Source organism: Penicillium bovifimosum (genome assembly GCF_028826915.1).
Source record: "Penicillium bovifimosum strain IBT 22155 chromosome Unknown utg000007l_segment0_segment0, whole genome shotgun sequence".
Taxonomy (NCBI): Eukaryota; Fungi; Ascomycota; class Eurotiomycetes; order Eurotiales; family Aspergillaceae; genus Penicillium; species Penicillium bovifimosum.
This window is the reverse complement of record NW_026622716.1, coordinates 1675620-1691806: the sequence shown is the minus strand read 5'-3', so window position 1 is coordinate 1691806 and position 16187 is coordinate 1675620. Positions and strand designations below refer to the sequence as shown.

Here is a 16187-nt window from a genome sequence, read left to right as displayed (position 1 = left end):
CCAGTGAGCGAGAGAGGAAGCAGAAGCAGCAAGGCAATAGACGAAATGAGAGTAAGAGCAGAAAGAAGACTGCAGACCCATTGAAAACGCGCCATGCATTAAGTGACACCAGATCGCCGTACCACCCCCGAAGAGAACGCCGTGTGGATAATATCAAAACAAAAGAGAGGTTAGAGATCGTTGGTAGTGGTAAGTCGCAACATCATAGCTAAGAGCCATGGTGTCGGAGGAACCCCCCAGGGAACAATGTTGTCGAAGCGGAAGCTTAGAAGTTGGCAAGCCCATTCCAGCGTTTCGGATTATTGAGATCATCGACCTCGGGCAACTCGAAGGTCAAATGAAACTCGGATTCGACATACAACGAAGCACACTTGTACCGGCGGTCCGAATACTTTGCGAAGATGGCTGAATGGTGGCGTGAGGGATTCTCACAGCACTCCATCATTGTTCTCATCACCGGCATCAGCTGGAAGTAGAGATAACCACTGTAGAAGGCGTGGGCTGGTGTCTGTTATAGTGGTGTTAGTTTCATTACAGTAGCAAAGGAGAAGTGAAACATACCCAGCAGCCTTTTTCGAGCACCAGACGAGCCAGGCAATGAGCCCCAGCCGCAACAAAGCTGGGAGGGGTGCAGACGAACCGCTCATCCATGATCGCCACCTCGATGAAGTACTTCGCAACGGTACGAGTTTCAAGGTCATATTCATCAGCTTTGCTGATACGACGAAGGAAACTCATCGGGCCCGGCCATGCCAGGTCAAAGTTGAGAATGCTGAGCATGAACCGCTCGGCTTTGAGGATCTCATCCACGGAATAGCCGCCATCGACCATGTAGACAATCTCTTGCACAGAAGGGGCTGTGATTTCTTCAAACTTGGCTGCAATGAAGAGTGCGGTGGCACCAACCAGCTGCAGCTTTCCCATGGAGACAACCTTGTAGGACAGGAAACGATCAATATAGTTGACCGTGAGGAACAAGGTCTCGGGGAGCAGGTTAAAGCGCTGGTGAACTTGAACGAGCCAGTCCATCAAGACGGAGCGCATCGACCATTGAAGTTCGCTTTGACGTGCCATGTAATCTTCAACGGGTAGCATTTCGATCTAGAGACAGGGTCAGCTCAGTTGACAGTGAAGATATGAATCGCCGAACATACCTCGCGCTTTCTCAGATGAAGGAAGATCTCGGAGTCATACTCGGCAACCATGGTGGTATCCAACAGGTCCTCATAATAGTCTTCATCGGTCAGCTGGCTTTCCACGATAGCCTTCGCCTGCATCATCTGGCGGAAGGTCACATCGCTCATGCGCGGGAATAGACGAGCGGTAGTTCCATCGGTTTGGTAGGAGGGCGCAAGGTGATATTTGGTTTCGTCTCCATCCCATTCTTCGGGCTCCGACATCGCTGAAACAGGTTCCTCGGCTTGCGTGTGGTCTTTGAGTTCTTCGGTCTCAGATACAGTAGCATCAGACTCGATGATGTTGGCAAGATCCCCACTCAGCACCTTTGAGTGGACTGCACTGGCAGCGGAGTTGCGTGTTTTGTCGTCGGCGACGGGCTGACGGGACTTGATCTCTGTATCGGTGCGTGATTCCTTGGATGTATCCTTTTCGGGGACAGTGTGAAGTTGGTCTTTGTAGACAGCGTTGGTCCTCTTGGACTTGTGAACAGGTTGAGCTTTGCCGGCAGGATTCATAGGTTTGAGAGTGGATATGTTATTGAGAACGACCCTGCTTCCCGATAGGGACGTCGGCCGCTGAGCCGGCTGAGACAAACCCGGACCTTTCACTTCAGTGGCCATAGACTTTCCTCCAACGCTAGAGTCATCTCGACTAGCCCGCACCTTGTCCTTAATGTTGCTAACATCTCCAAAAGCACGTCGACCAGCATGATTTTGCGCCATCATACCCAAAGCAGGGCTCGACTTGTTCCGTTGGTGTATGACCGTCTGCTTCTGGTTCTGCAGAGCCACCGGTGGGGCATTCTCGTCCCCAATCGTTCGGAACCGCAGTGGCTACAATATATGTTAGCATCAATGCCCATAGGAGCGAATGGAACGGACTCCAAAGCAAATGAGACAAGATAACAACGTTGACGAAACGAGCCATACAACCGCGCTTTTCACGTACGATCGACGTGTAAAGAGACAGTCATGAGATTCAGAATCGCACAAGCATCAATCACTTACCTTTGCATCCATTGTGAACACCAGTGATGTTGCAAGACGATATGGTGAGGGTGATGATTGCAAAGAGGTGTTGTTTACTTTTTGCTGAGTTGGGGTCGCTGAAGTTGCCCTACGTGATTGGTCGACCCAAGCAAAACAAACAGTCTGGTCCCGCTCACACTTTCCCGGGCTTGACTTGTTCCTTTCACGTTTCCCCTGCAACGATACTTACCAGGACGAAATTCAAATCAATCCACGCGGAATACAAACCTTTTGGAAGGAAGAGTGAGGACAAAGGGAGGCAAGTCCCTTGTTCGTGAAGACGTGCCTTGACAATGTAGACTAATCCGCATTTGGACGCTACGACTAAGCACGGCTACCGATTGCGCAAAACTGCTACATATTATGGATGTACATACCTTGCCGCGTTAAGATTAAAGATGAGTGTAGGTCTCGAACTTTCTAGTGTAAGGGGAGGTCTATAAAGATCTAGGTCATAAGTAGATGTAGTAGCGGAAGCTCTTTGAGGGATCTATAGAGACAATATGAACATGATAACCATTTCCGACTACACAGTAGGGCATTCTGTCATCTTTTGAAAATGATCTTTTGGCTCTGGTTATGATATTCTATTCAATATCTGTAATAACTGGACGGGCAGAGAGTATTTCCATGAGTGATCAAGTCCAATGTCGAATTCCAATATTTGACCTCGGGACGCCGATCAAGGGTTGGATGTTTGGTCTGTTTGTAAGTTGGTTTGTACGGTTTGTTGATTAATTGACGTCATTGCCCTTATCGGCGCGTCTCCTCCAACGTCTATCAAATTACATATTTGAAAACAGCTCATTCTACAATTGGTGTAGAAATATAAAAATTTATCCAAATGTTAATGTTGCTGTTATGTAGATTTTGCAATAGAAATATTTCAAAAATCTCGATAATTGCGAGTGTAATCGCCCTTTTATGCAAAGATCTAGATCTAACGCGCTATCTACACGAGACCACGTGAGAGCCACACCGCCGTCGCAAGAGGTGGGACGCCGGAATCGAGCGGTTCCTGTTTGGCAGCATTGTGATCAACCGAAACCCACTCACATCTAAGTGGCTTCTGCAGTTTCGGAGTTTTATCTTGGAAGGCTTACTGTCGGGATTTGGAGGAAATAATCAGTCTGAACACTTGTAATAGCGTTCTTAGCGCGAAGATCATTCGATGTTCATTGTCTCGCCTCAGACCCTTTTGCGCCCAGTCTCTCAACGTCGTCTGACTCCACCAAGCAGAAATATTTCCCCCTTTTCCATCGAGTTCCTTTGGATTAAGCATAGATTTGTGTTAGTTAGCTATCGGCCCTATGCATCTTCTGTGGCATACGAGAAGCCCAGGAATGCTTACCGGGGGATTCTCTGACCTTACGTAGGTCCCCGAGGAGGGGTAAATCCAACTTGCAGATCATGCGAAACAACTCCAAAGAATCGAGAATAGGCGAAGGATTTCTCTATACTCCGTACAGAGTGGACTTGTGTCCTGGGTGATAACCTTATGTTGGAGCGCTCAGCGCTGACTATAGATCTTCCAGACCCGTGCGGTCCAGTCGGGTCAACAGATTTCGTATAAACCATCCTACCCTCAAAATTCTCATAATAAATCCCATAATAAGTGTCGCGCTATACAGTAGTTTACATATCAGATACTAAATGAGCAATGCGACAATGGCGGTGGTGGAAAATTGACCTGGTTGGCGTCCTGGCCAAGCGCACACCTCCACAACAGATTAAAAAAGGGAACGGTCGCTACGTGGTCAAGCTAGAAACTAGCTGCAAGTCCGTCAATCCATTGGGCGTTATTTCTTTATCTTATTTTGCGCCCCTAATCCTCAACGTCTTGAATATATGGAGTAGCGACAGAGGTACCCGACCTTGGCCAGCTTTCGGGTGAACCGCTGGCTTTGCCCTATGAATTCGACCCCAGGAGCCCGCATTCACGGACATATAATACTGGGATATTTAGAGACCCGATTCTATTCTCAATTCCATACATAATAATTATGAATGGGGGGTTAGACAGAGTGCCCCGTCACTCGGCGCAATGGCATCCCGATTGCGACAGCCTGCGCCTTGCGAAAAGGTATGGCACTGGGATGATTCCACACATAGTTATTATTTTAGATATATAGAATAGTCGCAAAGTGTATGAACAATTTCTAGATGCCCACTGATCTCATGGAATGTGATGGCTGCTGCGTTGAGCGCCGGAAGCGCAAATCGCCATGTCACCGACCCCAAAGGCCCGTTTTCTCGCTTTAGGTGAAACCATCGTACGCACCCACCTCAACCTTCTTCCTACCATCCAACTACACCGTGAACTGATCACCTTCAGCGCTGTCAACAGTATCAGGTATGTATTTCTCCTCTTTACTAGTCTCACTTTTCATCCCTGAGACTCCATCCCGGTCCTGGAGATGTCACCGCTGACATAGCCTCAGCGCTTCGTAGAACCGACAATCCCCTCTCGACCTCGACCGAACCCATCCTGCCTTCGACCCTTCACCCTACCTTGGACAATTCGGATAATTGCCGTTCTGGACGATCCTGTTTGAGTCAAATTAGGTGTGTTCATGTCGTTCTCCATTCTTTTCCGGGTCCTCGCTTCGTCTCCCCTCTCCCCCAAAGCCCGCTCCCAAGTTCGGCCGGACTCGGTTAGCGACACATCTATCCATCATCCTCCCAGACAAACCACATCCTTGATATATTTTCAATCACTAGAAAGGCCATTGTGTTAATTCGTATGGTCTGTTCCTCTGCAGGTTCCCCACGTTGACTGTTCTGAGTCGCTCCCGGATCTTGCGACTGCAGATTCCCCTCCACCTCCATCGAAGGTTCTGCTTCGATTATTTCTATACAAGACCTGGGGGTGGTCCATCCACCAGCCTGGCACCTCGGAGTCTATAACTGTGGTAGGTTTGATGGATTATTCCCTCTACACTTGCCCTCCCTCTGTGTCTCGCCATGGATCACATTCCCGCCCTCTACCGCACAGAAGCAGTGGGTTGATGCAGTCTTCGATATAGCAGTGAAGTCTTCCTTCGCAATCGGGAACGATTAAATATGCAAGCGCTTCAGCATGAAGGGCTCTCTGGCCCTCTCGAGCAGCCGAATCTGACAGACTCTGCCGCTGGAGCTCGAGACCCGTCGCTTAAGGGCCCGGCACCGAAAAACGTCGCCTTCGAGTTGCTGCTCGATGAGAATTCCAAAGTTCGAGCTCGTATTCCAATGCGCGTTCAAATCTATCCTCATGACACCACGGATTCGATCGTCACAACGGTCAAAAATTTCTATGGCATCTATGACGGTACTGCCAGTGGGGTGAGCTTCGAGGATGAACATGGGACAACCCTCATCGCAAGGTATGAGAACCTCAAAAATAACAGAACTGTATATGTGCGGGTCATTCCCATCCAACCATATGGGGACCATTTCTATAACGGGTTCCCTGGCGAGCCTCGCAAGCGGCCTAGTCTGGCAGAGCCTTTCCAGATGGCTGACAGCATGGCACCCATGATGGATCAGCCACGGCCTGCCTCCCGGCTTGGGAGAAAGCGCAGCACCTCTCCGTCGAACCGGAGTCTGCGCAGTGCTTCTCAACACAAGCCTCCCTCCCGCGCGGGTAACAAAAGCCGGGCATCAAACGCCCATGGAGGTCTTCATGATGATGACGGCTATAGTGATACCGAAAGCGCCTATGCTCGCAGGGCTCGGAATGAACTATTTGCTAGCTCTGATATCAGTATGGAGAATATACTACAAGATGGTCGTCGGAAACGACCCAAGTTTGATAGCTCTGTGAGTCATGTCCCTGTCAACATCCTGTCGTCGATCTCACTAATCAGTCTTTCGTCCATAGGAGCTCCCGCTGTTCGTTCCTCCCCAAGTGCCCCTCACTACCTCCACCTCCTCCATTTCCCCTCAGCGTCGATCGGTTGGACAAGAAGGCGCTGGGTCGCCTTTCGCACGCCCACCGCAACGTGGCCCATATGGCTATCAACATGCGCTCCCATCTCCACAAAGCTATGGCCAGAGTGAATACGGTATTCAATCAGGGCGCAACACAGTATACGCGACTCCCGTGGTTCCAGACCATGCGAATCGCATGCGCGATACGGGAGCCTACAACAATTCGGCTAGCCGAGTGAATGGTCCAGGCATATTGCCCACACCCGACCCTACCATTGCAAGCTGCATCTCTGATGAGGATGTAGCAATGCAATTGATACGTTTAGGCGATGCGTCCAACTTCTCTCACGGTCGCACTTCTGCCTCAACATTGGACGATGCTTTCAGTGGCGCCGCTGATGCTGCCTCGTCCACCGGCGCCACCAGTGATGGTGAAAACTTCAGCGAGGATGAGGATGACCTGCCAACTCGTCGCCAGAGACTGGACTCAAGCCCGATGCTGCCGCCGGGAACCATCAAGCGTCACCTCAAGGGCCTGGATGACATCCTTCCTAGCGCTGACAGCAGCGACCACAGCTCAGATGCATATGATGGCATCAAAAGTGAGGCTGAAGACGATGTGCTCTACAAGGAGTTTGCGCCTAAGGCAAAGAAGCCGAAGAGCCGCCCTACATCACTTAAGGCTCGCAGTCATAAGCCTGCACCCACGAAGCTGAGCAAGAGCAAGTCTGCGGCATCCGCTCCTCGCAAGTCGTCCGAAAAGTCCGTGGCGCCTCTTCCACCTCTTAGCCCGGCTTCCTCCCGAAAGGTATCTGGTGGCTCTGTCAACTTCCAGCATCAGCTGGGTGCAGATGAGGAAGATCTGTCTACCAAGCCTCGGTGCCAGCGGTGCCGCAAGAGCAAGAAGGGCTGTGACCGGCAGCGTCCCTGTGGGCGTTGCAAGGATGCCGGCATTGGCGTCGACGGCTGCCTTAGTGAAGATGAGGGCAATGGTCGCAAGGGCCGTTACGGTCGCCACATGGGTGTCCCTGTCAAGAAGAATGGCGAGGGCGTAGATGAAGATGAGGAGTTTTCGGTAACGCCTGCGACTCCTGTTTCTGCGTCTGCAGCAGACAAGAACAAGAAGCGAAAGCGCTAGTGAGATTCACGCTGCGATTGCTTCCGCCATCCCTAAGCGCCGATCCCATTCGCAGCTCCAGGCTCTTCCGTGATCATGGGCTCTCTCCTTCATCTTACCATTCTCACTACGGACCAAGGTCCCTCGGCAATCACTCTCTTCTTTCTCCATCTTTCTGGCCAGCGCCAGGGACACTCTTTATACTACCGTACCAGCATTTGCCATTCTCACTTCACACTCCCTTCTCTGGTTACAAGCCATGCTCCTGACCTCCATTACGCACTGCCAAGCGGTTGATCTGTTGTTGTTGTGTTTCGGCGTCTTAGTGTTTCTGCGGGCTATATGCTCCTTGTCACATCCACTCCCTCATTAAGAATCAAATGTTACTGGGTTATCTATCTCCATTTATATCGGTCTCATGTGCGCTGTATGGTCCAATAGCGAAGTGATATATATTCACGGTAACGCTGGACCAGGGACGCTGAGCTGTAGAAGATTACCATTATTGCTTTACATCGTATTCTGTGTAGCCAGGGAGTCAGCCTAAGGGAGCTTTTCGATTTCTAACAGCTTCATCTTTTCCCGGACTTCAGTCTGATTAGCTGTCGTGGAGCTCAGTTCATCTTGTTGGACTTGGCGATCTCTTGGTGGGGTTCGTAGATCACATGATAAGGGCGGTGTGATTGGCCCCGCAACTTTTTTTGAAGAGCTCAACTTTCCCAACCTTAGAAGTCTACAGTTCTCACTTTTTCTTCTCGACGATTGGCGCTCTGCTCGTGCCCAATCGCAACCTTGTCTCCAACCGAAACAAGTATCCAACTATTTCAAAACCGAGTCCACACCCACAACGCGCTGCGCAAGTCAGGTCCTCTACAAGAACTTTTTCACCGCCCAGCAGGCCGCCCCAGCGCCTTGTCTGAAAAGCCACAATCATGCCTCCGAAAGCCGTACCTCGTGCAAGCTCCCGTGGAGGAGCTTCGGGCCGTGGTGCTCGCTCAGACTCAACCTCGACGACTCCCGCTGGCGGGGGCACACCACAGAATGAGACAGCGGCAACCGGTACGCCAGGGCCCTCGGGTCGTGGCTCAGTGCAACGCCTTCAGTCACTGAACAAACGAACACCTTCCGGCAGCATTGCACCTAGCAGCCGACCCCCGTCGGCGCTTAGTGGCGAGACACCCAAACCAGTTCTAAAGTATCGACCGAAGGCAGTCGGCCGTCGCAGCAAGCAAGAACGAGAGGAGATTGAAAGGCTCGAGAAGGAACGATACAACGAGCGTCTAAGGGAGGCAGCGGCTATTCAGCGTGGTCGCGGTGGGACTGCTCGTCGTGGCGGGTTCCGTGGCCGTGGTGGACCCATGGCTATGGCTGTGGGCGGGTTTGGTGGACGAGGCGGCAAGCGCGGTCGTGGCGGTCACGGCGGCGGCGGGTATGGAGGAGGTCCGGGCGGTGCAGGCTCAGGATATAACCGGTCTGGTCTTATTGGGCCCAATCGTGGACGCGCATACGATTCCTCGGACGATGAAGAGAGCGCACTTCGCATGAGCATTGATCGGATCAATTTGGATAGCGACGAGGAGGACTGGGACACAACGAAAGACTTCAAGGGCAAACAGCCCAGCAGGTCACTTGGTGGACTTCGCCCTGTGCGTGTCGAGCGACATGAACACGAGGAAAGAGTCATCAGCGTGAACATGGAATCTAGCTCTGCACGAGCTGCCGATATCCGCAAAAACGCAGAGAAAGAGAAGGCTGCACAGGATGTCACGCGTACACCCACAAAGGTCAAGCCCGAACCTCAAGATGAGGATGTAGCTATGCCAGATGCTATTCCTCACGCTGACGATGACGATTTCCTCCCAGAGCACAATGTTCGTGTGCGCTCGGCTCAGAGCCAGAGCCCAACGAAGAGGGGCACAGCAGAACTACGCTCATCTCGAACTACGCCCGAGCCTGAAATCATAGACCCGCGCAGTCTCCTTCACACCAAGGAGGAAATCGACGAATACGACCGACACACGGAGGATTTGGCTATTATCAGGGATCTTCTTGTTCCTAAGGAGCGAAAGGCCAAGGAGCCAAAGAACACCATCACAGAAGGTGAAACTACTAGCGTGGTTCCAGATGGTGATACTGCCGCAGCAGAAGGACAGGGTGAAGAGAGCAAGGATGAAGAAGAAGAGAATCCTTTACATGGCCAAATGTTCCTCATGCAATTCCCCCCAATGACCCCCCGCCTCAGACTTGCCGGGTCTGCTCAAGTCACCAACAATCAACCCGCAGCAGCAGCTCCTCGAGATGAAATCAAGCGTGAAGCAGCGGACGACGTGGAGATTGTGGATGACAACGAGCCCACTGTATCAGAAGACTCCGATATTCTCACGGCCGGCAAACCCTGGACGCTTCCCACTGGCCGTGTCGGAAAGCTTAATGTACACCAGTCCGGTCGCGTGACCCTAGACTGGGGTGGTATTAGCATGGAGTTGGACCGCGGAGCCCCAGTAGGCTTCGTGCAGGAAGCGGTCATCATGTCGAAGCCAACACCGCAAGTGCCCGGCAAGGTTGATGAAGAGGCCGGCCAGGTTTGGTCAATGGGCCAATTGTCTGGAAAGTTCACAGTCACGCCGAACTGGGATGTAATTCTGTGAGCTCTATCCAGAGCACGTTTCATGACGGAAAGAACGCAAATGAATACGTACAATTCATACCCATAATGATGTCCAGAAGAATCTAGACTCCAATCTTCTACAATCACATTATCACAACTTAACTTAATGTAGTTACAACTACGGGGTATTGTGGATGAAATAGCCGTCTAATGGACTCAATACACAGTAGGAAAAGACGCAAGCTTTGGTCGAGAAGACCTCCGGAATTGGGTTCGGGACCGGGGCCGGGCTGGGCTGACCCGCAACAAAATTATCCCGAATGAAGCCTCAGGCGACACACGCGCCAAGGCTTCGGTGCCATCTGCCCTGGACAGCTACCAAGTTGATTCGCGCGCGTCAACTTTCGAACGCCCAGACGCAATTATATCCTTGCGCACTTACCTCTGCTGCGGTGGACACTCGATCTTCGAGTAGGCCCAATTCAGTCCCCGCCTCTCAATACAATGTCCGCATAAACCAAACCACGCGTCTCAAGCGGAACGTGGACTTTGCGATGTCGCTGCGTCCCCTCGGATCTCAATGCCTACCCTATACACATCTATTACGCAACGTACCGCCCACGAGATATGTTATATCGTCGCAACTGAGGCGCTTTCCTCAGCCATGTAACAACCGTCGCACACATCACGGATCCGCGACACCTCCGCATCATACTCACCGAGCTTCCTTTTCGCTCGGGAGATTTCTCAGTGATCTATTAAGACCTACACACGCCTTTCCGAGCCATGATAAGACACCATGGACTCAGAAATGTCGCCATGGGACTTCAGCGACCAACAGCCTAGAACATTGCGCGCATTGCGGCGGAAAGGCCATTCCCAAGGCCCGAACACTCATCGACCGCAGCAATCCCTCCAGCGGCTGGCATTGCAAGGCCTGCACTCGGAGCGTCCGTCTTCGTGGTCATCTACCGAACGAGGAGCAGCTGGTAGCAATGAGTCGGCGCAGACTGATGCTACAGAGCGGAGAGGCTAGCAAAACAAGTCCGTGCCGACACTGCGGCAGGATGACTGCTCCCAGAACCAGCCGTAAATTTGCCAATCCGGATGACCCCTCCGCTGGGTTTCATTGTCGGACCTGCGTTCGACACAAGAGTATCCACGGCAACCTCCCAACCGAGACAGATCTTGCAGCATATAGATATCGGAGTGCGGTTTGGAGTAGGAAACCTCCTACCGGCGACTCAGGAAACGAAGCACCAGACATCTTGCGGGAAGACCGAGAGACCCCCGGACCATCCGAGTCCTCTCCACCTCCCGGTCCTACCTCACAGAAGCAAAGCCGCGATGCACGCCCCTGCATTCACTGCGGCGACATGACCACCTCAAAAAGTAAGCGGAAACTTGTCGAGCCTCGCAATCCGGCCGCTGGATACTACTGCCAGCCGTGTTCGCGGAGCCTACTTGAAACGGATGCCTTGCCGAGCTCGGTGCGAATTGCAGCACTTAGGAAGCTCCGAGCGAAGCGCTCGAGATCCGGCCCTAGATCTTTGGAAAGCCCTTGCCGTCACTGTGGAGATATGACTCTCCCCAGTAGCAAGCGTCGACTCGTTGAGACAAAAAATCCAGAGGCTGGATTTTACTGTCGTGCCTGCGCGGATTGTCTGCGTGAGACTGGTGTCCTCCCTAGTGAGATACGCCTCACGGTTCGCAGAGCGCGGGAGGAAGTCAGGTTGAAGAATCTTGAGGCCAGATCATCTGAAAAGTCGCGCTCTTCGGTTCCTACGCAGGGAAATTCTACACTAGCAGATATGCCCACTGGAAATCCGACGGCTTGACCATCAAGCGAGCATCAAAGTGACCCGGCGCCTCTGTGTCTGGGGACGTGCCTTTTTGATTGGGACTTGCTTCAGCCCGCTTGGAAGACAAAGGGCCTAGCACAGAGGAGCGCGAGAAAAGAGCATGCTTGCGCAAGTGGACATCGCAGCGAATTGACTACTGGCTGGCTAATACTTGCAATACACCGCGTCCTCGATCCTACCCACTCTTGGAAAATCAAAGATTGTTCCTTGAATTGGCCTATTTACGATGCCCAGGGCAATAGGGTCTGGATGTCTTGGCGTTGGTTCTACGCACACATGAGCGTCGTCATCTTCCTTGCGCCCTGTCCGAATCCCGATCGTTTATTCGCTCGAATCCGCCCTCTGCGGTGACGATCATTTGTGGCGTTACCCGTTAAGCCTCGGTGAAATGTCTTGGAACTATAATTAGAAGCGATTTGAATGGAATGCGAATCTACCTTGCACCTAGTACGGTGATGTATCGTATTACTACTACGGAGTACCTCGATGCACACTTGAAAATTAAGATTAACCAAGAAACTAGCGTGGATACACAAAGAGCTTAACCCTTAGAACAAACCTTAGGGGCAAGAGGATAAATAAACATTCGATAGCCTCAAACACGGGAAGCTCAACAACCAATCAACGCCCGTGGAACCCAATGACTCCCCCATGGGTCAGGGACTCCGAGCCAAAGTGCGGCTCAACCAATCAAGCCCTCGCCCTGACTTGCTTCAACTTAATCTTCCCTTAATTTCCTTTTTTTCTCTTCCCCCTGGGTCTTTTTCTTCGGGTCTTCAATCTTGTCAAGTTTTTCCCTTCTTACAATCCTCCTCTACGACAAAGAGTGAGCTGGAGACAAACGCAGAGAGAAGAAAAACTGAAAAAAAAGACGAAAGCAAACCCCGGACTTTACCTCTCCAGCTTTCGACCCCCTATTCCCGGTTTCCCGACAGAACACAACAATCCAGCCTAAGTGGCATGTTCTAAGCCCCTCATAACCTCCTGAATCCAGCACCGACATTCGTTCAAATCTTGTACAACCAACATAAAACATCTCTACAACCTGCATCGACACCACTGTTGCCTCGCCAACTCCAATCCCCACCAAAACCCGCACCAAACAGCTTGGCATTGCTTGTGTCCATAGGCAGCAACCGCAAAGCAAACCTTCTGGAATCTATACCTATATACTTCCCTCACCATGAAACCGACCACCTTCCTCTTCTTCCTCGCCCCAGCCGCCGTCCTCGCCGAGTCAAATCAACCCGCCGCTCCCGCCAGCCTCTCGCACAACTCCCCACCCGTCTCAATACGAGACCTCGCTCCTCGGGATCAATTCGTCGCCTCCGCGCGCGATCTCGATCTACCCGAAGACGAGGTGCGCATGTTGGCCGCTAGACATGTGCTGCAGGTGCGCAGTGAGGGATCCTTGGGCCAGACGCCGTGGATTGGCATGGCTATTGGGTTGACCTTTACTGCGTTGACAGCTGCGATGCTTGGCTGAGCGGTTAGCTTGGTGCTTTCTTTCGTCCTTTTCAACGCATATCCTCTGATCTATAATTCCGACTTCGACTTCGACGCCGCACCTAGCTTTCTTCTCTCCGACACGACACGTGAAACGCCGTTGCTCGAATATTGTTTATATTCCTTAATCTGCGAGACATATGCTTTTGTTTCTTTTCTTACGGTCTTTTGCAGCGCTTTTTTGGCCTTTACTCGTTACTTTCTGTTTGCATCCAGGGCCTTGTGCTTTGGCTGGGGGTTGTTTCTTTGGAATATCCCCTTTTTGTTCTGTTATTGCATTCCTTGACTTGCTGGGTACATGTGCGATGTGTACTTGGGTTTGTTGGGTATATAGAGTTGCATGTTGTACATGATACCTTTTTGTTCCTGCTGATACTTATTGTCTGTTTATATGGGATGGATTTACTTAATTGGTGTATATAGATATGGTGAATACGAGGTGACTATTCTTCCTCTTTCTTTCTTGTTTGGCTGTTCTTTGTTGGTGATTTAGTCCAGACTAGTTGCAGCTTTCTGGTGGACTCGGACTCGAATGGACATGGGGTGTTTCTTTTCTTTGTTCCTCGATATGTGAGTCTTTCTCCTGAAAATCGGTTCATTATTCTAGCAATGAGTGTACTGGACTGATCAACCTGGCTTCTCTTTTTCTATTCCAGTTCGTCTCTCCAAACCCTATGCAGTATACTACTACGCAATATACAACCCTCACCATGCCAAACGAATACCCCCCCTACACTCCAATGCCCTCCCTCAGCCACGAGCTTGGCCTAATACTCGGCCTCCCCGCTCTCTGCATAGTAGTAATGGGCGTATACATTACTCTCTGGCGTGGTCCGTGAATCCTCCATTCCTCCCTCCCCAACATCCCGCCATCAACAGCCCAAATCCCCATATACAAGATAGATATAAGAACCAATCTGACCCTAAACCCAGTCTTCCAAACCCGTCTCCACACCCAAGACCTAACCCGCCGCAAAGCCTTTCATAACAAAACACCCATCGCAACCAAAGACAACCTCCCAAGATCCGGCACAGCATCAGACAGCAAACCCAGTCTCCATGAGAAAATGCTCGGACGCTTCACGCCACACAACCGCGCAGAACTACCCGTGCACGGGATGGAGATGTACGGGAATGGGAAAGGCGTGTACGCTAACGAGAGGGCGAGCGATAGCATGACCAGGGTCGGAAGTCCTCTGGGTTTGAACCCGGGTTTGAATCAGGGACCAGGGTCTAGTAGGTCTTTGAGTCCTTTTAGTCCTGGGTTGGTTTCTTTTGCAGCTCCTGTTGCGTCGAGGGCTGTTAGTCCTGTCGGGGATGGGCGGAGGGGGATTCCTGGGTCTATTGTTGGAGTGGCGTTGGGGTCTTCGGAGAGGGGACAGAGTCCTGCTAGGATTAAGGAGTTGAGGTCTGCGAGTCCGGCGAGGAGGTTTGGTGGGGGGATTAGTACGCCTGTTGAGATTGGGCCTGCGCCTACGAGGGAGTAAGTTTAGGGTTGTGTTTGTTTGGGATGGGGGTAGGTATATCGGATGTTTGATATTCATCGGCCGTAAGGTTATAATCAGTCTATTTACATTATCATACATATCACCTTATCATATACACACAGGCTCAGCAAATCCCCTCGTCCAAAGCAAAGAGCCCATGATAATAACCAAAAACCCCAGAGCAACAACCACGCTGACAACACCATATAGATACGCATGGCGTCGACGAGCGAACCCATACAACTCAGCAACCCAAGTGCTAACAGTAGTCGCACTCCCACAGAACCCATCCATAACGCCCTGCAACACCTGGCACCCTGTCAGAGCAGCAGGAACCGCCCCAAGCCCGCGAACATGCTGCAGGTCATAGCACATACCCAAGACAACAGTGCCAAAGATATTGGCCACAAACGTGCCGAGTGGAAACGAAGGAATCCGGCCATTGAGATGCAACGAAACATAAAATCGAAAAAGACACCCAACCGGCGCAAAGACAAGAGCAAAGACCGCCCGACCGCGCCACACATCCGGACCCCTGTGTCGATCCGGCGGCCAGATAGCCAGGAAAATAGCACCGAGCCAGCAGCCCCAGGCCAACACGACCACGAGAGGGTCTAGTACGCGTCGCGTGAACGCAAAGGGCACGGTTGGCGTGAACCGAGTCAACGCCAGCGCCAGATGAGCGCCGAAAACCAGCGCTGACAGGCCCAGCGAAACCGTGAGCAGGATGACGGCTAACAGCGCCATAAAGCTGAATCCACCATTACGGGGTGCGATGTGTGTGGCTTCCGGTAGCGACGGGTCGGGTAGAGCATTTGCCAATGCGAGAAAAACGTCGCGGATAAACGAGGAGAAGGAGGTGGTGCAGCCGCAAAAACCAGTCGTCAGCCCGATGTACAATGGGATGGTTTTCTTAACGGCTTTGTGGGTTCTGCTTCTGTCGCTGGTTTCGACTGTTGCTTCTTTACTTGGTTTTGTACCCCATTCCTCGCGAAATAGCTTCTTGTCTTCCGCGAGGAACCCCATCACCAGGCTACCGGCGACATTTGCCCAGAGGACACCTGTTACAACAGGTGCGCCCGAGTAGAATGTCAATGCCTGCAGGCCTAGGCGGGCCAGTGTGCCCAGGAAGGAGAAGAAGATTAGGTGGGAGACGGTGTAGAAGTGGGTGTATTTAGGAAGGGGCGCAGCTGATGCGGGCGGTGCAGGTGCAGATGCTGGGGGATGAGTCGGGATCGGCCATGATGAGTGTAAGGAGTCTGGTGGTTCTGAAGATGTGTTCAAGTTGGACTGTAGACTGGCAGTGGCCCCGGTGGGTGACATTTTTTGACCAACCCGCCTTTGATAGGGAGAAAGTTGGGATGAGGAACGCCAAGAATTGGGGGGGGGGGGGATCATGTGGAGTCCGATAAGGTTGGAGACTGTTTGTATAAGAGGGGGAAGATAACAGACTCTCTCTTTCTCTTCTTCTTCTTCTTCTCTCTCTCTCTC

General features: G+C 51.7%; 7 protein-coding genes across 7 annotated transcripts; 5 read left to right on the top strand and 2 right to left on the bottom strand.

Moving 5' to 3' along the window:
* Window positions 1–265: 265 nt before the first annotated feature.
* N7515_009558 (cyclin family protein) lies at window positions 266–2198 on the bottom strand (the record flags this gene model as incomplete). Its single annotated transcript, XM_056670302.1, has 4 exons — window positions 266–508; window positions 562–1101; window positions 1155–2012; window positions 2187–2198. 4 exons carry the CDS (start codon window positions 2196–2198, stop codon window positions 266–268), a joined length of 1653 nt encoding a protein of 550 aa, XP_056518101.1.
* Window positions 2199–5270: 3072 nt separating this feature from the next.
* Window positions 5271–7254, top strand: N7515_009557 (putative C6 finger domain protein; the record flags this gene model as incomplete). Its single annotated transcript, XM_056670301.1, has 2 exons — window positions 5271–6005; window positions 6067–7254. The coding sequence occupies 2 exons, from the start codon at window positions 5271–5273 to the stop codon at window positions 7252–7254; spliced, it is 1923 nt and encodes a 640-aa protein (XP_056518100.1).
* A 911-nt stretch (window positions 7255–8165) lies between these two features.
* N7515_009556 (putative DNA-directed RNA polymerase III RPC4) lies at window positions 8166–9881 on the top strand (the record flags this gene model as incomplete). Its single annotated transcript, XM_056670300.1, has 1 exon — window positions 8166–9881. The coding sequence occupies one exon, from the start codon at window positions 8166–8168 to the stop codon at window positions 9879–9881; it is 1716 nt and encodes a 571-aa protein (XP_056518099.1).
* A 280-nt stretch (window positions 9882–10161) lies between these two features.
* Window positions 10162–11679, top strand: N7515_009555 (uncharacterized protein; the record flags this gene model as incomplete). The annotated part of the gene is made up of 1 exon (XM_056670299.1): window positions 10162–11679. One exon carries the CDS (start codon window positions 10162–10164, stop codon window positions 11677–11679), a length of 1518 nt encoding a protein of 505 aa, XP_056518098.1.
* Window positions 11680–12886: 1207 nt separating this feature from the next.
* Window positions 12887–13189, top strand: N7515_009554 (uncharacterized protein; the record flags this gene model as incomplete). The annotated part of the gene is made up of 1 exon (XM_056670298.1): window positions 12887–13189. One exon carries the CDS (start codon window positions 12887–12889, stop codon window positions 13187–13189), a length of 303 nt encoding a protein of 100 aa, XP_056518097.1.
* A 730-nt stretch (window positions 13190–13919) lies between these two features.
* N7515_009553 (uncharacterized protein) lies at window positions 13920–14696 on the top strand (the record flags this gene model as incomplete). The annotated part of the gene is made up of 3 exons (XM_056670297.1): window positions 13920–14040; window positions 14143–14445; window positions 14491–14696. 3 exons carry the CDS (start codon window positions 13920–13922, stop codon window positions 14694–14696), a joined length of 630 nt encoding a protein of 209 aa, XP_056518096.1.
* Window positions 14697–14804: 108 nt separating this feature from the next.
* Window positions 14805–16019, bottom strand: N7515_009552 (FluC/FEX family fluoride channel; the record flags this gene model as incomplete). The annotated part of the gene is made up of 1 exon (XM_056670296.1): window positions 14805–16019. The coding sequence occupies one exon, from the start codon at window positions 16017–16019 to the stop codon at window positions 14805–14807; it is 1215 nt and encodes a 404-aa protein (XP_056518095.1).
* Window positions 16020–16187: the final 168 nt, after the last annotated feature.